Genomic DNA, 18,769 nt, shown 5'->3' with positions numbered 1-18,769 from the left:
CAAGCTAAAAATCATTTACCGGAGATTTAACTGTGGAACAGCCACTAGTACTTGTGTAATGAAGTAGTTCTTAACTTCGTTGGACCGTGAACACATTTGAGGATCTGATAAAAAGCTATGGAATTTTTTTTTTCTATGCAAAGATGCATGTATGAATACTTAAATTTGCATATAGTTTCAGGGGTTTTATGAATTTCCTCAGTTTCACCCATGGACATCAGATTAAGAACCCCTTGAACAAATCCAAATTTGCTTGAGTTACATTTAGAGAGGAAATATAGTGTACTGTATCGCTGCTTCTGCTTGCAAACTCAATTTATAAAATTTCAAAGGCCAAAAGGTAAAAAAAAAAAAAATGTTGACACAAAGGGGCATCACCTCTACCTACAGTTGAGAACGATGTTAGCTATCGTTTAATTACTGAGTAGCACTTTTGTATGACCAGCAAATGGACTTAAAGCTGCCTGTGGATTTATTTATAGGTCAGAGGAGCTTCTGTATTGGAATAAGTTCAGTGATTGACTAAGAGTTAGTAAAGCTGTCCCTATCACTATTAATAATGAGTTGCATTCTTCCAGACAATTCACCTAACCTTCCAGTTTCTTCATTTGTAAAGCAGGGAAGTTGCACTAGTCTAGGAATCTGTAGACTGTTTTAATGCTAAAAATAAATAAATAACACTGAAAATAAGGCTCTGAGTAAAAGTGAGTGACTTAGCTCTCCTATGGTAGCATAGTCTTTTAGATTAATATTTTGAGTGCTTGGATTACTTGGATTTATTTTTGCTTTGTTTATTTATGTTACAGATAACAGAAATTACAGAAGAATAAGGCACCTATTCATAGATATTTTCAATACATACAAAGTTTTAGAAAAGTTAAATGTAGATAGATTGAAAAGAATACTAGCCTTATTAAATATTATCATGTAATACAGTTTTATCTAGTGGTATGTAAAAGGTGCAGAATTACGGTCTTGTAATTGAGGCATTTTAAAAAATGTAATAGGTAATTTAAGATTCTGAGTAAATTTTTGCTGGTAATAATTCCCCTTATACAACTAGCCACCTTCGTTTAGTCAGCAAAAAGCCAGTTGATATTTTCCAAATTATCATTTATTTTGTGTTTTATTTTTTTGTGTTTAATTAGACAAGTAAAACTTGAGATGGATCAGTACAAAGAAGAGCTGTCTCAGATGGAAAAAGAAATAATGCATCTAAAACGAGAAGGAGAAAATAAAGCAATGCATCTTTCTCAATTAGATATGATCTTAGAACAGACAAAGACAGAACTAGATAAGAAAACAAATGCGGGTAAGCAACTGGTGCGCTGAGCTCAGCTGCCTGCTTATTTCTATTTTTAAAGTGAGAATTTGGGATGGTGGGGTTGGAAGGAACAATGAGTAGCCAGTATTTTGCTGGATATTTTTAATTATATTATTTTATAAAGTTTTAAACGATAAGATGTTTTCTATATAGTTCTACAATTACCCTTTCTTCTTAACAGTGAAGGAGTTAGAAAAGTTACAGCACCATACTGAAACTGAATTAACAGAAGCCTTGCAGAAACGAGAAGCGCTAGAGACTGAACTGCAGAATGCTCATGGAGAATTAAAAAGTACTTTAAGACAACTGCAAGAGTTGAGAGATGTACTACAGAAGGCTCAATTATCACTAGAGGAAAAATACACTACTATAAAAGATCTCACGGCTGAACTTAGGTGAGCTAAATAGTAAGAAATTACAGTTACAGGTATTTCACTTTATTATTCTGACTCTTTGGGTGATACAAAGCTAGAAAGAATCCAAATGAGTAAAAACGTTCCAAATTCTGATTGTATGTTTAATTAAGTTTGTTTTTGATTTCTAAATGTCAAACTTATCAACTGCTTTAATCCACTGTTGCTTATCATAATCAGCCTATTCCATGCTCTAGCTCCATTTAATTCACTTGCTGCAGTTAGCTGCTGATACCTGCACCTTCTGTCTTGGGACCATTTTACTCTGGCCCTTTCCTGTATCCCATAATGATAAAAAAATGATTGGGTCAGCATGTACCATACTGTACCCATTGCTGTCGAGTTGATTCCAACTCATAGCAACCCTGTAGTATAGAGTAGAATTGCCGTGTAGGGTTTCCAAGGAGAGCCTGGTGGATTTGAACTGCCGACCTTTTGGTTAGCAGCTGAACTCTTAACCACTATGCCACCAGGGTTTCTGGGCCAGCACATAGCAGTGGCTAATAGCAAAACAATAGTAATATTGTTACTTGTATTAAGCCATTGTTCTGTGCCAGGACTGTGTCAGGGATTTCACATATGATCTCATTATCATTTTTTCACAACAATCCTGTCAGATAATTATTGTCAGCCTACAGTTGAGAAAACTGAGGTTTGAGGAAGTTAAGTAAAATGCCCAAGGTCATACAAGTAGTAAGGTCAGAGAAGGAAGTTAAACACAAATCTGTCTAAAGTCTGGGTTCTTAGATTAGCAGGTTGATAGCATAGAATGGTAAGCCAGCACACATGTATGGTGAGTGGGGATGGAGAGCTAGACCAAATACAAAGTAGAGGAAATAGATCCAGAAAAGGGAAATAGTTACAAACCAGGATATGAAATGTGGAATAAAGCAGCAGGACAGAGAGCAGCAAAATGACCCAGAAACTTAAATGCTGTATCCCAGGATTCAGTGCTGGGTCCCCTTCTCTTCTCTACCCACTAACTCATCCTTAGGAAATTTCATGTAGCTTTAAGTACTATGTGTCAAAGATTTCCAAGCCTGTGTCTCTAGAATTGACCTCTTCCCTGAACTCCAAGCTCAGATATCCAACTACCTACTTGTTATCTTCACTTAGATATTTTTAAGAGAGTCTCAAAGTTGGCCAAAACAACTAATTTTTTTCCCTCACAACCCTGTGCTTCCCCATCTCAGTATCATGCAGTTGCTCAAACCAGAAGTCTGCGAGGTTATTCTTGCTATCTCTTAGCCTCCTTTCTTTCATCCAATATATAATTAAGTCATATCAATTTTATTTCCAAAACGTATTCTCAAATCCATTGATTTCTTCGCCTCTTTTCTGTTACTCCCTCAGCACAAGCCATCAATACCCGGTCTGTTACAGCAGATTCCTAATCAGCCTCCCTGCATACATTCGTGCCCTGCCTACAGTTCACTCTCCACAGAAACCAGTGATAAAACATAGATCATATCACTTCCCTACTAAAACCTTCTAATGCCCAAAACATTCAGAATAAAATCCAAGCTTCGTATCCCGGCATCGAAATCCCTACATGATCAGGTTCCAGCCTCCCTCTCTGGTCTTATTTCATACCACTCTCCTTGCTCCTTTTTATTTTTCTTTAAACTTACTAAGTTTGTTCACATCTTAGGTCCTTTGCCATAGCTGTTTGTTCTGCTTATGTTCAGTTTCTTCTTGCCCTTCTCATTTCCTCAGAGGTGCCTTCCCTGACCACCCAGTCACTATTTCATCACCCTAGTCAATTTAGCTGTTTATTATCTTCTCCCCCACCCCCAAATTAGAATGTAAGCTCTGCAAGATCAGAGACATCTCTTTTTTTTAACTATTAAATCCCTAGTTCTTAGAACTCGGCATATGGAAACCCCCCCAAAAAAATAACCAACTGCCATATGGAAAGCATCCAATAAATAGTTGCTAAATGAATGTTAAGTGAATGAATGTATAAAAGAAGTAAACAGGAAAAATCTTAAATTCTATCTAATAGCTGAATTTTGGGACCTCAGCTATTTACATAGGCAGAAATTAGAAGTTTTCTTTAGAATTCATTTCATCTTATTTTTGGATTATTAGTTTTAGCCTCGTTTTATAACTTTTGAGGCTTTAGAAGAATAGTAAACAACTCATTAAAGTAAAAGTTCAGAATCTGCTTTTAGAAATCAATATCTTTACTCAGTATTGTTTCACATTTCGGACTGGAAAATCATATGAGGATATTCAATATCAACACGTTCAGCCTTGGTCATATCAGAATTTAGAGTTCCAGATTAAAACTCGCTGATCACATTCTGCAGAGTGGTAGATTGTGTCAGTATTAAGCACTTTCATAACACAAAGTTGTACACAAGTTAGAGCTCTAGGAGGACTAAAGTTAAAAAAAAATAAAATTTTTATATTAGAATTCAGTACTTTACCATACATAAGGCATCATTTCGAGTAAAATCCCCGTGAGAAACACAGTGGTCATTTCATGAGCTGTGGATGTCAGAGGTACCAGCCATGAGATAAGTGCCTCGTTCAACTGCAGTGAAGTCATAACTGTTCTGCACAAAAGAGTTCCAAACACTCACTTCATCTCTAGATGAAAAATATAAGGATTTTTTTTTTTTCATTTGTATACTAATTCAATCTTATAGCCTTAGGAGTGCTTTAACATTTAGCTTAAATTATCCTACAGTAATACAGTTTGAATTAATATATTTACTTTTACCTTTTTAAAACATTCTGTTGAAATAATTATGTGGATAATGATCATTTTCTTTATACATTATTCCTTTAATTTGAGACTTCTCAATCTCAGTATTCATTTGAGCTCTTCCTATTGCTTTTAGCTTATAGGGAAGGTAAACCAGTTGACTTAATTTTTTAAAATTATAATAATTCTATTGTTTGCTCCTTTTTTTTTTTTTCCCTTTACTAAATCACAGAGAATGCAAGATGGATATTGAAGACAAAAAGCAAGAACTCCTTGAAATGGATCAGGCACTTAAGGAGAGAAATTGGGAGCTAAAGCAAAGAGCAGCTCAGGTTGGTTTTCTTGTTGTTAGGTGCCGCGGAGTTGGTTCTGACTCATAGCGACCCTATGTATAACACAATGAAACACTGCCTAGTCCTGCACAACTCAGCCCATTATTGCAGCCACTGTGCCAGTCCATCTCATTGAGGGTCTTCTCTTGTTCGCTGACCCTCTACTTTAGCAAGCATGATGTTCTTCTGCAGGGACTGGTCCCTCCTGATAACATGTCCAAAATATTGCTATTCATAAGGTTTTCCCTGGCCAGTTTTTTCAGAAGTAGGCTTCCAGGTCCTTCTTCCTAGTCTGTCTTAGCCTAGAAGCTCCGCTGAAACCTGTCCACCAAGGGTGACCCTGCTGGTATTTGAAATACCCATGGTAAAGCTTTGAGCATCACAGCAACATGCAAGCCACCACAGTACGACAAACTGACAGACATGTGCTGCTTTACTGATTATATTTTAATACCGTTTTCTATTATGACACAATCACACAAGGTTTCAGAGGTCACCAATTTTTTGTAAATTGGACATTTTTGTAGCACATTTATTTTCTGTGTATATATATTTAAAAATTAGAAACGTACAATCTCTTCTTAAACTAATTTTTATAGCAAGCAGGTTTTCTGAGAATGAAGGTTAGCATAGTATCTGAGTCTTTGATCTCATATTACTCTATAGTAAAAGAAAATAGGGTTAAATAAGGAGTTACTTGCTCAGCAAATAATACCTTGTTCCAGAAGGTGTTATTTAGTTATTGTTATCCAGTATAAAATGGAATCTGAATCATTTACTTGTCATTCATGAACATAATCTTATGTTTTCTGTTGTTTTCTATAATATATATGGGCTCATGAGCTAGTATAATTAAGCAATGATTATTTTCCCCACTCCTTTGAATAAATTACATGAGGTAATACCCACAAAAACAATTCCACAACACTTTCAGTAACTACATTCCAACCACACAAATTTTCAAATGAGAATAGAATTGAACAGCATGTAATGTTACTTTTGTATTTAGGTTACACATTTGGATATGACTATCCGTGAACATAGAGGAGAAATGGAACAAAAAATAATTAAATTAGAGGGTACTCTGCAGAAATCAGAATTAGAACTTAAAGAATGCAACAAACAGGTAAATTATAAAAAATGTTACTCATTTTAAATTGTTTAGCTCCTTAGCTGTAAACATCTACTATTCACGTAAGTAGGACTTTTTATAGAATATATACAATAAAAACACTGCAGTCTAAATATTCTCCTACATGCTACTTTATTTTTCTCCTGTTAATGTTATTTTCAGTATAGTTTTTCTTGTATCTGTGTACCCACATATTTATTATAATATGTGCAGATATCTGAATATGTATAGAATATCTCTGTAAGGGTTTGCAAGTAATTCTGGTAACAGTGGTTGCCTCTGAGGAGGAACATAGTAGAAAGGGGACTTTCTTTTTACTAACTTTGTACCTCATGTACATAATACCTATAAAATTTTTTGTAAAGTCATATAACATTTGTTGTTTTGTTGTTGTTGTGTGCTGTTAAGTCATTTCCAGCTCATAGCAACCCCCTACAAGGACAGGGTAGTACTGCCCCAAAAACCAAAACCAAACTCTGCCGTGGAGTCAATTTCGGCTCATAGCGACCCTATAGGACAGAGTAGAACTGCCCCCTAGAGTTTCCAAGGAGCACCTGGTAGATATGAACTGCCAGCCTTTTGGATAGCAGTCGTAGCTCTTAACCACTATGCCACCAGTTTTTCCAGAACCGCTGCATAGGCTATAATTTTTACCAGAGCAGATCGCCAGGTCTTTTCTCCCACGGAGTGGCTGGTGGATTCAAACTCCTGATCTTTTGGTTAGCAGCTGAGTGCTTGACCATTGCGCCACCAGGGCTCCTTCCTTTGTTATTTTAATATACCCTGATTTTCTTCCTATACAAATGTGATTGAGACGTTCAACTTTTTTAGTATATTAGGTATACATGTAAACATCTTATTAGGCATAAAATTCTTATGTTTATTTCCAAGTTACGGGTTATCTTAAGAAAAAACACATTTTTATGTTTTGCTTATTTTAGAAATGAGTGTTTAAAACTTGACGTACTTGGAATGCGGCTATGATTAAAGAATTATCTTTCCTTAGTTACCTTAATGTTGATCATCTGTTTAAAATTCAGATAGAAAGTTTGAATGAAAAATTACAAAATGCCAAAGAACAGCTTCGAGAAAAAGAGTTTATGATTCTACAAAATGAACAGGAGATAAGTCAACTGAAAAAAGAAGCTGAAAGAACACAACAAAAGATGAAAGAAATGGAAAGCGTAAGCAAATTATACAAGTACTATTCTCTGAAGAGTAAAATAATCCTTTATGTTTTAAACTGGTTCATTTTAATATTCAGAAACTCTGCAATAGATATTCTTAGGCTCTTTGTGTCTTCGGCCTTGTAAAATATTTTATTCTGATGGTCTAGGTATTGTCAAGGCAATGTCTTATTTATCTTTATAATCCCTACAGGTTCTGGCATGGTATCTGTCACATAGTAAATCCACAATATGTGCTCATTTTGTCAATAAATATTTTTTGAGAACCTACTATGTAATAGATCTGAAGATACAGATATTAATAAGATATAACCCTTTGTCCTTGAGGAACTCCTCCTAGAGAATGAACAGATAGATGATAATTGTACGTTATTGAGGCCTAGTGCCTTACTGAGTTTCCAGGTGCAGTTTGATGACTTCATATTATCAGATTTCATGTGTGTTGACCAGTGGACTGATTCTACTTATTTGCATTTTTGAAAAGTGAATTTGCTTCCCAGGGCTTCTTGTGGTTGTAACTTTTTCTTTTTTTTAAATACTGTACTCAACTTTAAAACTTCAGCTCCTTATTGTGTTTAACTGATTGGCTGATTGATTATCCATCCCTCTCACTAGAATATAAATTCCATATGGGCAGCCACTCTGTCTCCTTTGTTCACTGCTATATCCTCAGCACCTGTGGAACAGTATATGTCACATAGTAAACATCAATAATTGTTGAATTATATATATAAATCAGTCTGTGAGAGCAAATTCAGACCCCAGTGAGAAAAATGTTTACTGGCCCAAATCATTTCAGGTTCCCTAATATAAGTACTGAGTAAAAATATTTACATGATTTGTATGTTAATATATAACATAATTGAACCCTGGACCCCTGTTCCAGTAACCAGGACCGCCCTAGTAATTTATACTCATTTCTCTCCCTCGTCAGTCCTGAGATCAAGCACCATAACCTGCTGTGCAAACCAGTCCAGTGAGACTAAAATCACTCCCTTCTCATGCCAACTTGTGTGGTAGATAGCAAGTCCTACTCTACATGTCAACTGTAGTCTATGGAACTCTCAACTCCCCTGTTCTTACTCAGTTCAGACCCCAGCTGCTCACTCAGCCCTTCTCTCTCTCATCCCTAGCCATCCAGGGCTAGGTCAGTGGGTAGCAGCCAGAAGCTCAGGAGTCCACATGACTTCTATTTCAGATTAGCTGGCCCCAAATTTAAGGTTTTCCTCTATCCCCCTCAGGGTACCAGCTGCAAGCTTGGGAGTCCACGTGACTCCCTCTACTTCAGACCAGCTGGCTCCCACTACTCCCTTGGGTCCAATAATTCACTGGAATGACTCACAGAATTCACAGAGAGTATACTATATTTCCTATAGATTTATTACACCAGAAAGTATACAAATGAAGAAATGCATTGGGTGAGGTCTGGAAGGGGTTGCAGCATGGAGCTTCCATGTCCTAAAGGATGTGCTACCCTGACCTCTGCATGGTCACCAACCAGGAAGCTCCTCTGAGCCGCCATGTTCAGGGCTCTTATCAGCATCACCACGTGGCCATGATAGATTTTATCATGCTTTGTAAGGCTCAGTCAGCATCGTGGCCCCAGGTGATCCCTCTTGGTCTGGTCAGCCCCCATTCATTAACCCCAGGTGTTGGTACAGCTTGAGCAAGGTCATATGGCTTTATGCAAGGTGATTCTACACCTTGCACCTGCCATCTAACCTGCCTCACTCAGCAGGTTTGGAATTACTAACTTATTCTTCACTGATACATTTTTTTTCTCTTTAAGGAAAAAGAAAAAGGGGGAGGGGGAGTATCAGCCTCTGTGAAACATTGTACTTTAGCAGGGAATAAGGTCATAGTCTTAATAACCCAGCTGTGTAAATTATTGGTGACTTTTGACTACCTTTGCCAGTATATTCTTCATCTGACCTAATCAAATGTTAATTTCTTTTTTCTCGATATATTATTGTGTATTCTGTCATAAATGTTATATTCTAAATGATAAAGGCTTATACAGCAGTCAACTTGCATATGTTAAAATCATGCAAAAGGTGTGAATACGAGTTACTGATTGATATGGTACTTTCTCATTTTCTTCTCACGAAAGCATAAAACATTTTCTGAGTATCACTTTCACAGTGGGTGATACTTCATTACACGTTAAATTTTATAGGGGTTTAGTTGGGAGGAGGAAATTCACTTATTAAAAGAGAAATCAGTATAAGAAACAGGTTATCTATATCATTTCATTTTGAAACTTACAAATATGCTTTTTATTTTCAGGTTATGAAAGAGCAGGAACAGTACATTGCAACTCAGTATAAGGAGACTGTAGATTTGGGGCAAGATTTGAGGCTAACCCAGGAGCAGTTGCAGAACTCTCATACAGAAATGGCGGAGGCTCGTCGTCAACAAGTACAAGCACAGAGAGAAATAGAAAGGCTCTCAAGTGAGCTGGAGGAAATAAAACAGCTCTCTAAAGAGAAAGTAATTTCTATTCTAAATAATTATATTCAAATATTAATATTTTTAACATTAAGTTTTTAGAAGTGTATGATTCTTGCAAAAGTCAACTGCGTTATATTTAGCCTAATTTTGTAGTATAATTAGGAAGTCTCTCAGAACTGAGTTTTAGCCAAACTAATTAGTTTTCAATACATTGATTTATAAAGCGTTTTAGACTTTTAAGTGAGTTTAAAGTATCACTTGGAGATAAAGCAAATAAAATTTTTTGAGTAGAAGTGCTTATATTTGTAGCTACTCTTAGAAATGAAAAAATTATAACCTAGATGTGTAACTTTATGAAGCCTACAGTCTTTGAAAAGCAAGAGCACTAGTATGAATTCTGTTTCTCCAGTGTTTGGTAGGAGGTTACCGTATTTTTATGCAAATAACATACAGCTCCTGCATTTGTTTGCTGGCCCCGCCCTCTCCCTGCAAGACACTCTCAGGAGGGCTGCCTTGCCAGTCTTCTTCCACATGTTGCTATAAAACAAAATTAGCATAGTGCGCTTAGAAAAATACTTTGCAGGGGAGGATACAGCTGGCAAACAAACGTCCTCACCGATGCCCTAGAGAAGTTCTTGTGCATTTTCTGCCCCCCGTTATAGTACCAGAAACCCTGGTGGTGTAGTGGTTAAGAGCTACATCTGCTAACCAAAAGAGTTGGCAGTTCGAATCTACCAGGCGTTGCTTAGACACCCTATGGGGCAGTTCTACTCTGTCCTGTAGGGTTGCTATGAGTAGGAATCAACTTGACAGCAGCAGGTTTGGTTTGGGTGTTTGTTATGGTACCAATTCAGTATAGGAATTGAGTTAAAATATTTTTACCTTTAATTTTGGTTAACATAACTCTGTTGCTATTCACATTTCTGTGTTGTTAAATTAACAGAATATAGGAAATTTTTATTAGTGATATATTGAGTACTTGGGGTATACTAGGAAAAGGAAAGCTGTCTAATTTTATCTAATTTCTGCCCTTATCAGTAGTATCGAAGTTTAATCAGTTTTATCTGATAAATTAATCAAAAAGTGAATCAGTGCAGAATTATTAAAAAATGATACATTTTTTTAAATGTTATGTTTTAACACAAAACTCTAAGTATACATTCATGTGTACGTCTTTTGATTTTGGGCCAAAGCCTGGATTCTTCATATATGGGTCCTTTGATTAGAATTCTACCTACTTGTAGGTAGAATAACCGTACTCATATTTCATCATCTATAGTTTCCAATTTTGGTTTCTTTAAAGTGGAGGGAAAATTAGAAGATATTTGTGAACCAATCAGAGTATAACATCTGTTGTATTTTTTATGAGGTTTCCTGGAATATTTTACAGCTCTTTTGACTACTTCTAATTGGGTAGCAGATTTTTGTGTTTCACTTTCATTGAGCTATTCCAAACCATATAACTTAATTTTCATATAAAAATAGCTTTCTTTTTGCATGTACATAATGTATAATAAAATTATGTAATTACAAGCACAACTAGCATAGGTTTGGATAAAAACACAAACTGATCCTTGACAGGCAAACGATGTATCTGGTAAGCAGAAGTACACAGGCATACCTAAGTGTAGACTGTTATTTGCCAGAGTTCAGCATGCCGCAGTCGTTAGTTTTTTTCTGTAGGACACATTGGTTTATGAAATTTTATTATATTATGATGGCAAGCAGTATACTAATATTCTCTCATTTCGGAGTCTCTTAAATGTCTAGATTTTAAAGTGTGCCATTTAATAAGTTAAAGTTGTGTGTGTGTTTATATAATATACAAGATTAAATTATTTCTATTATGTACTGGATTAGTTTAGCTATAATAACTATATGAACAAGTTATGTAGCCTTTACTCAATATGTCATTTTAAGGAAGTTCATGGAAACCATTTAGCTGAAGAACTGGGGGCTTCTCAAGTACGTGAAGCTCAATTAGAAGCAAGGATGCAAGCAGAAATCAAGAAATTGTCAACAGAAGTAGAATCTCTCAAAGAAGCTTATCATCGTGAGGTAAAAAAATAAGTTCCATTAGCCCCCACTAAGGTGGGTTGACCTATCTGGACAGAAGTATAAGTCTGCCTTTTAAATGTTCGTTATAGTGATCCATAATTCATTGTTCTGGTAGCCTAAATATACAGCTTTCTCTTCATATCCAGTGAGCTAATATACTGTGGAGTTAAGAGCTTGAATTCCTGAGCCAGGAAGACTGGTTTCAAATCCCAGCTCATCAGTGAGCAGTTGTTTAACCTTGAGCAAGTAGTTTAGCTTCTCTATCAAAAATGGAGATGATAGTGATATCTATCTCATAGCACTGTGGTGAGGATAAAACGAATTAATATATGTCAAGCTCTTCGACCAGAGCCTGGCTCCTCCTTCTCTTTTTCCACCTATCATCGATTATAAAGTATCATGTGCCAAAAACTAACTGGATATATTTAGTAACTCAGATAAGCAATTTCATGTGACCTGAATCTGTGTTATTTTTGTTAGATGGCGTCATGTCACTCATAGGGACCCTGTGACGATACAGTGAAACACTGCCCAGTTCTGTGCCATCCTCAAAATCACTGTTATGTTTGAACACATTGTTGGAGCCACTGTGTCAATCATCTCATTGAGGATCTTCCTATTTTTTGCTGAGGGTCTTCCTATTTTTTGCTGAGGGTCTTCCTATTTTTTGCTAACCATCTACCTTACCAAGCATGATATCCTTCTCCCAGGGACTGCCTCCTACTGATTACATGTCCAAAGTATGTGAGACGAAGTCTCACCATCATCGCTTCCAAGGAGCATTCTGGCTTTACTTCTGAGACAGATTTGTTCGTTCTTCTGGGAGTCCATGATATATTCAATATACTTTGCCAACGCCATAATTCAAAGGCAGCAGTTATCCTTTGGTCTACCTTATTCATTGTCCAGCTTTTGCATGCATATGAGGCGATTGAAAATACCATGACTTGGGTCATTCAGACCTTAGTGCTCAAAGTGACATCTTTGCTTTTCAACACTTTACTTTTGCAGCAAATTAGGCCAGTGCAGTACATCATTTGATTTCTTGACTGCTGCTTCCATGGGTGTTGATTTTGGATCTAAGTAAAATGAAGTCCTTGACAACTTCAGTCTTTTCTCTGTTCATCATAATGTTGCCTATTATTGGTCCAGTTGTGAGGATTTTTGTAGTCTTAGTGTTGAGGTATAATCCATACTGAAGGCTGTAGTCACTGATCTTAGTAAGTGCTTCAAGTCCTCTTCCCTTTCAGCAAGCAAGGTTGTGTCATCTACATATCACAGATCATTAATATGTCTTCCTCCGATCCTGACGCTACGTTCCTCTTCACATAGTCCGGTTTCTCAGATTATTTCCTTAGCATACAGATTGAATAAGTGTGGTAAAAAGATACAACCCTTGCGCACACCTTTCCTGATTTTAAACCATGCAGTGTCCCCTTTTTCTGGTCGAACATCTGCCTCTTGGTCTATGTACAGGTTCTGCACGAGCACAATTAAGTGTTCTGGAATTCCCATTCTTCCCAATGTTATCCATAATTGGTTATGACCATGCAGTCAGATGCCTTTGTGTTGTCAGTAAAACACAGGTAGACATCTTTCTGGTATTTTCTGCTTTCATCCAGGATCCATCTTTTATCAGCAATGATATCCCTCCTTCTATGTCCTCCTCTGAATCCAGCTTGATTTTCTGGAAGTTCTTTGTCCATATACTGCTTTAACCACTTTTTAATGATCTTTAGCAAAATTTTATTTGTGTTTGATGTTAATGATATTGTTCAATATTTTCTGCCTTCTGGTGCATCACCTTACTTTGGAATGGCCACAGATATGGGTTAATTCCAGTCAGTTGGACAGGTCTCTGTCTTCCAAATATCTTGGCATAGATGAGTGAGCACCTTCAGCCCTTCATCCATTTGGTGAAAAATCTCAGTGGATATTCCATCAATTCCTGGAGCCAGAAATACAAGCTGGATTTAGAAGAAGAAATGTCACTTTCTCTCTCAGATTGATCATGGCTGAAAGCAGAAAATACCAGAAACATGTATACCTGTATTTTTGACTAAGCAAAAAGCATTCAACTCTGTTGATCACAACGAATTATGAATAACATTGTGAAGAATGGGAATTCTAGAACATTTAATTGGGCTCATGTGGAACCTGTACATAGACCAAGAGGAAGTCATTCATTCAGAAATTATTGAACAATATCATTAACATCAAACACAAGTAAAATTTTGCCAACGATCATTAAAAAGTAGTTGCAGCAGTAAATCAGCAGGGAACTGCCAGAAAATCAAGCTGGATTCAGAAGAGGATGTAGAACAAGGGATATCATTGTTGATAACGGATGGATCTTGGCTGAAAGCAGAGAATACCAGAAAGATGTTTACCTGTGTTTTATTGACAACACAAAGGCATTTGACTCTGTGGATCATAACAAATTATGGATAACATTGGGAAGAATGGGGATTCCAGAACACTTAATTGTGCTCATGTGGAGCCTGTACATAGACCAAGAGGCAGTTGTTCAACCAGAAAAAGGGAATACCGCGTGGTTTAATATCAGGAAAGGTGTGCATAAGGGTTGTATCCTTGTACCACACATAATCAATCTATATGCTGAGCAAATAATCCGAGAAGCTGGACTGTGTGAAGAAGAACATAGCATCAGGATTGGAGAAAGACATACTAACAGTCTGATATGCAGGTGACACAACCCTGCATGCTGAAAGGGAAGAGGACTTGAAGCACTTACTAATGAAGATTAAAGACTATAACCTTCAGCATGGATTACACCTCAACATAAGTACAAAAATCCTCACAACTGCATCAATAACAGCATCATGATAAATGGAGAAAATTTTGAAGTTGTCAAGGATTTCATTTTACTTGGGTCCAAAATCAACACCCATGGAAGCAGCAGTCAAGAAGTCAAACAATGCATTGCATTGGGCAGATCTGCTGCAAAAGATCTCTTTAAAGTGTTGAAATCAAAGATGTCATTTAGAGGACTGAGGTGTTCCTGACCCAAGTCATGGTGTTTTCAATCGTCTGATATGCATGCAAAAGCTGAACATGAGGAAGGAAGACCAAAGGATAATTGATGCCTTTGAATTATGGTGTTGGCAAAGAATATTGAATATACCATGGACTGCCATAAAAATGAACAAATTTGTCTTGGAAGAGGTACAGCCAGAATGCTCCTTAGAAGCAACAATGGAGAAACTTCATCTCACATACTTTGGACATGTTATCAGGAGGAACCAGTCCCTGGAGAAGGATATCATGCTTGGTAAAGTTGAGGGTCAGTGAAAAAGAGGAAGACCTTCAACAAGATGGATTGACACGGTGGCTGCAACAATGGCCTCAAGCATAACAATTGTGATGATAATGCAGGATCAGGCAGCATTTTGTTCTTTTGTACGTGATTTGGCTAGGAGTCGGCAGCAACTCAGGACACCTAACAACCAACAACAACAGCTTTCAACCATGATTCAGCTGATCAGCAATGGTATCACTAGTTTCATGTCCTTTTCTGAATCGAGTTTGAATTTCTGTTAGTTCTGCAAATGTTTTTTGAATTAGCTTCAGCAAAATCTTACTTGCATGTGGTATTAGTGGTATTGTTCTATAACTTGCGCATTCTCTTGGATCACCTTTCTTTGGAATGGGCACAAATATGGATCTCTTCTAGTCAGTTGGCCAGGTAGCTGTCTTCCAACTTTATCAGCGTAGATGAGTGAGTGCCTCCAGCGCTGCATCCATCTGTTGGAACATCTCAAATGGTATTCCACCAATTCCTGGAACCTTGTTTTTCCCCAGTGTCTTCAGTGCAATTTGAATTCCTTCCTTCAGTGCCACTGCTTCTTGATCATACGCTACCTCCTGAAATAGTTGAACATCAACCAGTTCTTTTTGGTATAGTGACTTAATGTATTCCTTCTGTCTTCTTTTGATACTTCCTACAATGTTTGATATTTTGCTCATAGAATCCTTGAGAATTTCAACTTGAGGCTTGAATTTTTTGTTCAGTTCTTTCAGCTTGAGAAATGCTGAGTGTGTTCTTCCCTTTTGGTTTCATTCAATTCTTTTCTTTGTTTTCTCAAGCTGTCCTTTGAAATCTTTTCTTCAGCTCTTTTACGTCATCATTTCTTCCATTTGCTTTAGCTACTCTATCTTAAGAGCAAGTTTCAGAGTTTCTTTGACATCCATTCTGGTCTTTTCTTTCTTTCCTGTCTTTTTAATTTCCTTTTACTTTCTTCATGTATGATGTCCTTGATGTCATCCCACAACTCGTCTGGCCTTTGGTCATTATTGTTCAGTGCATCAAATCTCTTCTAAATTCAGGGGAGATGTACTCAGTGTCATATTTTAGCTCTCACAGACTTGTTTTAATTTTCTTCAGATTCAAGTTGAACTTGCATATGAGTAATTGATGGTCTCTTCTGCAGTTGGCCCATGGTTTTGTTCTAAGTGATGATATTGAGCTTTCTCATCATCTGTTTCCACAGATGTAGTTGATTTGATTCATGTGTTTTCCATCTGGTGAGGTCCACATGTATAGTCACCATTTATGTTGTTGAAAAAAGGTATTTGCAATGAATAAGTCATTTGTCTTGCAGAATTCTGTCTTGCGATCTGCGGCATTGTTTCTGTCACCAAGGCAGTATTTTCTGACTACCAATCCTTCTGTGTTTCTAACTTTTGCATTCCAATCACCAGTAATTATCAGTGCATCTTGATTGCATGTTAGATAAATTTCAGACTGCAGAAGGTGGTAAAATTCTCCAGTTGCCTCATCTTTGGCATTAGTGGTTGGTGTATAAATTTAAATAATAGTCATATTAACTGGTCTTCCTTGTAGGCATATGAATATTATCCAATTCCAAGGTTGTACTTCAGGATAGAGCTTGAAAAAAATTTTTTTTTAATTTTTATTGTGCTTTAAGTGAAAGTTTACAAATCAAGTCAGCCTCTCATACAAAAATTTATATGCACCTTGCTATATACTCCTAATTGCTCTCCCCCTAATGAGACAGCACACTCCTTCCCTCCAGTCTCTCTTTTCGTGTCCATTCGGCCAGCTTCTAACCCACTCTGCCCTCTCATCTCCCCTCCAGACAGGAGATGCCAACATAGTCTCATGTGTCTACTTGATCCAAGAAGCTCATTCTTCACCAGTATCATTTTCTATCCCATTGTCTAGTCCAATCCCTGTCCTGAGAGTTGGCTTTGGGAATGGTTCCTGTCTTGGGCTTACAGAAGGCCTGGGGACCATGACCACCAGGGTCCTTCTAGTCTTAGTCAGTCTGGTCTTCTTTGAGAAGTTGGGGTCTGCATCCCACTGCTCTCCTGCTCCCTCAGGGGTTCTTTGTTGTGTTCCCTGTCAGGGCAGTCATCAGTTGTAGCATGGCGCCATCTAGTTCTTCTGGTCTCAGGCTGATGTAGTCTCTGGTTTATGTGGCCCTTTCTGTCTCTTGGGCTCATAGTTACCCTGTGTCTTGGTGTTCTTCATTCTCCTTTGCTCCAGGTGGGTGGAGACCAATTACAAATATTCTTTTTGATGACAAATGCAACACCATTTCTCTTTTCATTCCAAGCATAGTAGACCATATGATTGTCTGATTTAAAATGGCCGATACCTGTCCATTGCAGCTCACTAATGCCTAGGGTATCGATGTTTATGCATTCCATTTTTTTTTTAATTAACTTTTATTAAGCTTCAAGTGAACGTTTACAAATCCAATCAGTCTGTCACATATAAGTTTACATACATCTTACTCCCTACTCCCACTTGCTCTCCCCGTATTGAGTCTCTCCTTTCGTGACAATTTTGCCAGCTTCCCTCTCTCTCTCCTCCCATCCCCCCTCCAGACAAAAGTTGCCAGCACACTCTCAAGTGTCCACCTGATATAATTAGCTCACTCTTCATCAGCATCTCTCTCCCACCCGCTGACCAGTCCCTTTCATGTCTGATGAGTTGTCTCCGGGGATGGTTCCTGTCCTGTGCCAACAGAAGGTCTGGGGAGCATTGCCGCCGGGATTCCTCTAGTCTCAGTCAGACCATTAAGTATGGTCTTTTTATGAGAATTTGAGGTCTGCATCCCACTGCTCTCCTGCTCCCTCAGGGGTTCTTTGTTGTGTTCCCTGTCAGGGCAGTCATCAGTTGTAGCATGGCGCCATCTAGTTCTTCTGGTCTCAGGATGATGTAGGTCTCTGGTTCATGTGGCCCTTTCTGTCTCTTGGGCTCTTAGTTGTCGTGTGACCTTGGTGTTCTTCATTTTCCTTTGCTCCAGGTGGGTTGAGACCAATTGATGCATCTTAGATGGCGGCTAGTTAGCATTTAAGACCCCAGATGCCACATTTCAAAGTGGGATGCAGAATGTTTTCATAATAGAGTTATTTTGCCAATTGACTTAGAAGTCCCCTCAAACCATGTTCCCCAGACCCCCACCCCTGCTCTGCTGACCTTTGAAGCATTCATTTATCCCGGAAACTTCTTTGCTTTTGGTCCAGTCCAATTGGGCTGACCTTCCATGTATTGAGTGTTGTCTTTCCCTTCACCCAAAGCGGTTCTTATCTACTGATTAATCAATAAAAAACCCTCTCCCTCCCTCCCTCCCTCCCCCCTTCGTAACCACAAAAGTATGTGTTCTTCTCAGTTTTTACTATTTCTCAAGATCTTATAATTGTGGTCTTACACAATATTTGTCCTTTTGCCTCTGACTAATTTCGCTCAGCATAATGCCTTCCAGGTTCCTCCATGTTATGAAATGTTTCACAGATTCGTCACTGTTCTTTATCGATGCGTAGTATTCCATTGTGTGAATATACCACAATTTATTTAACCATTCATCCGTTGACAGACACCTTGGTTGCTTCCAGCTTTTTGCTATTGTAAACAGAGCTGCAGTAAACATGGGTGTGCATATATCTGTTTGTGTGAAGGCTCTTGTTTCTCTAGGGCATATTCCGAGGAGTGGGATTTCTGGGTTGTATGGTAGTTCTATTTCTAACTGTTTAAGATAACGCCAGATAGATTTCTAAAGTAGTTGTACCATTTTACATTCCCACCAGCAGTGTATAAGAGTTCCAATCTCTCCGCAGCCTCTCCAACATTTATTATTTTGTGTTTTTTGGATTAATGCCAGCCTTGTTG

At 37.7% G+C, this 18,769-nt stretch overlaps 1 protein-coding gene across 15 annotated transcripts in view; it reads left to right on the top strand.

Moving 5' to 3' along the window:
* CCDC18 (coiled-coil domain containing 18) overlaps positions 1 to 18,769 on the top strand; it is a 146,800-nt gene that overhangs the window by 68,580 nt on the left and 59,451 nt on the right. For all 15 annotated transcript variants that reach the window (XR_010321460.1, XR_010321459.1, XM_064282247.1 and 12 more), the window contains 7 exons: positions 1,149 to 1,312; positions 1,506 to 1,719; positions 4,683 to 4,782; positions 5,792 to 5,908; positions 6,955 to 7,098; positions 9,388 to 9,591; positions 11,473 to 11,610. Coding sequence is in view for 13 of the 15 variants with exons in the window: in XM_064282247.1 (XP_064138317.1) it covers positions 1,149 to 1,312; positions 1,506 to 1,719; positions 4,683 to 4,782; positions 5,792 to 5,908; positions 6,955 to 7,098; positions 9,388 to 9,591; positions 11,473 to 11,610 (1,081 nt within the window). In the remaining 2 variants the exon portion in view is untranslated. The remainder of the gene's footprint in view (positions 1 to 1,148; positions 1,313 to 1,505; positions 1,720 to 4,682; positions 4,783 to 5,791; positions 5,909 to 6,954; positions 7,099 to 9,387; positions 9,592 to 11,472; positions 11,611 to 18,769) is intronic.

This window comes from Loxodonta africana, chromosome 3 (assembly GCF_030014295.1).
Source record: "Loxodonta africana isolate mLoxAfr1 chromosome 3, mLoxAfr1.hap2, whole genome shotgun sequence".
Taxonomy (NCBI): domain Eukaryota; kingdom Metazoa; phylum Chordata; class Mammalia; order Proboscidea; family Elephantidae; genus Loxodonta; species Loxodonta africana.
The sequence above is the reverse complement of the archived record's forward strand: the minus strand, read 5'-3'. Positions and strand labels throughout refer to the sequence as shown.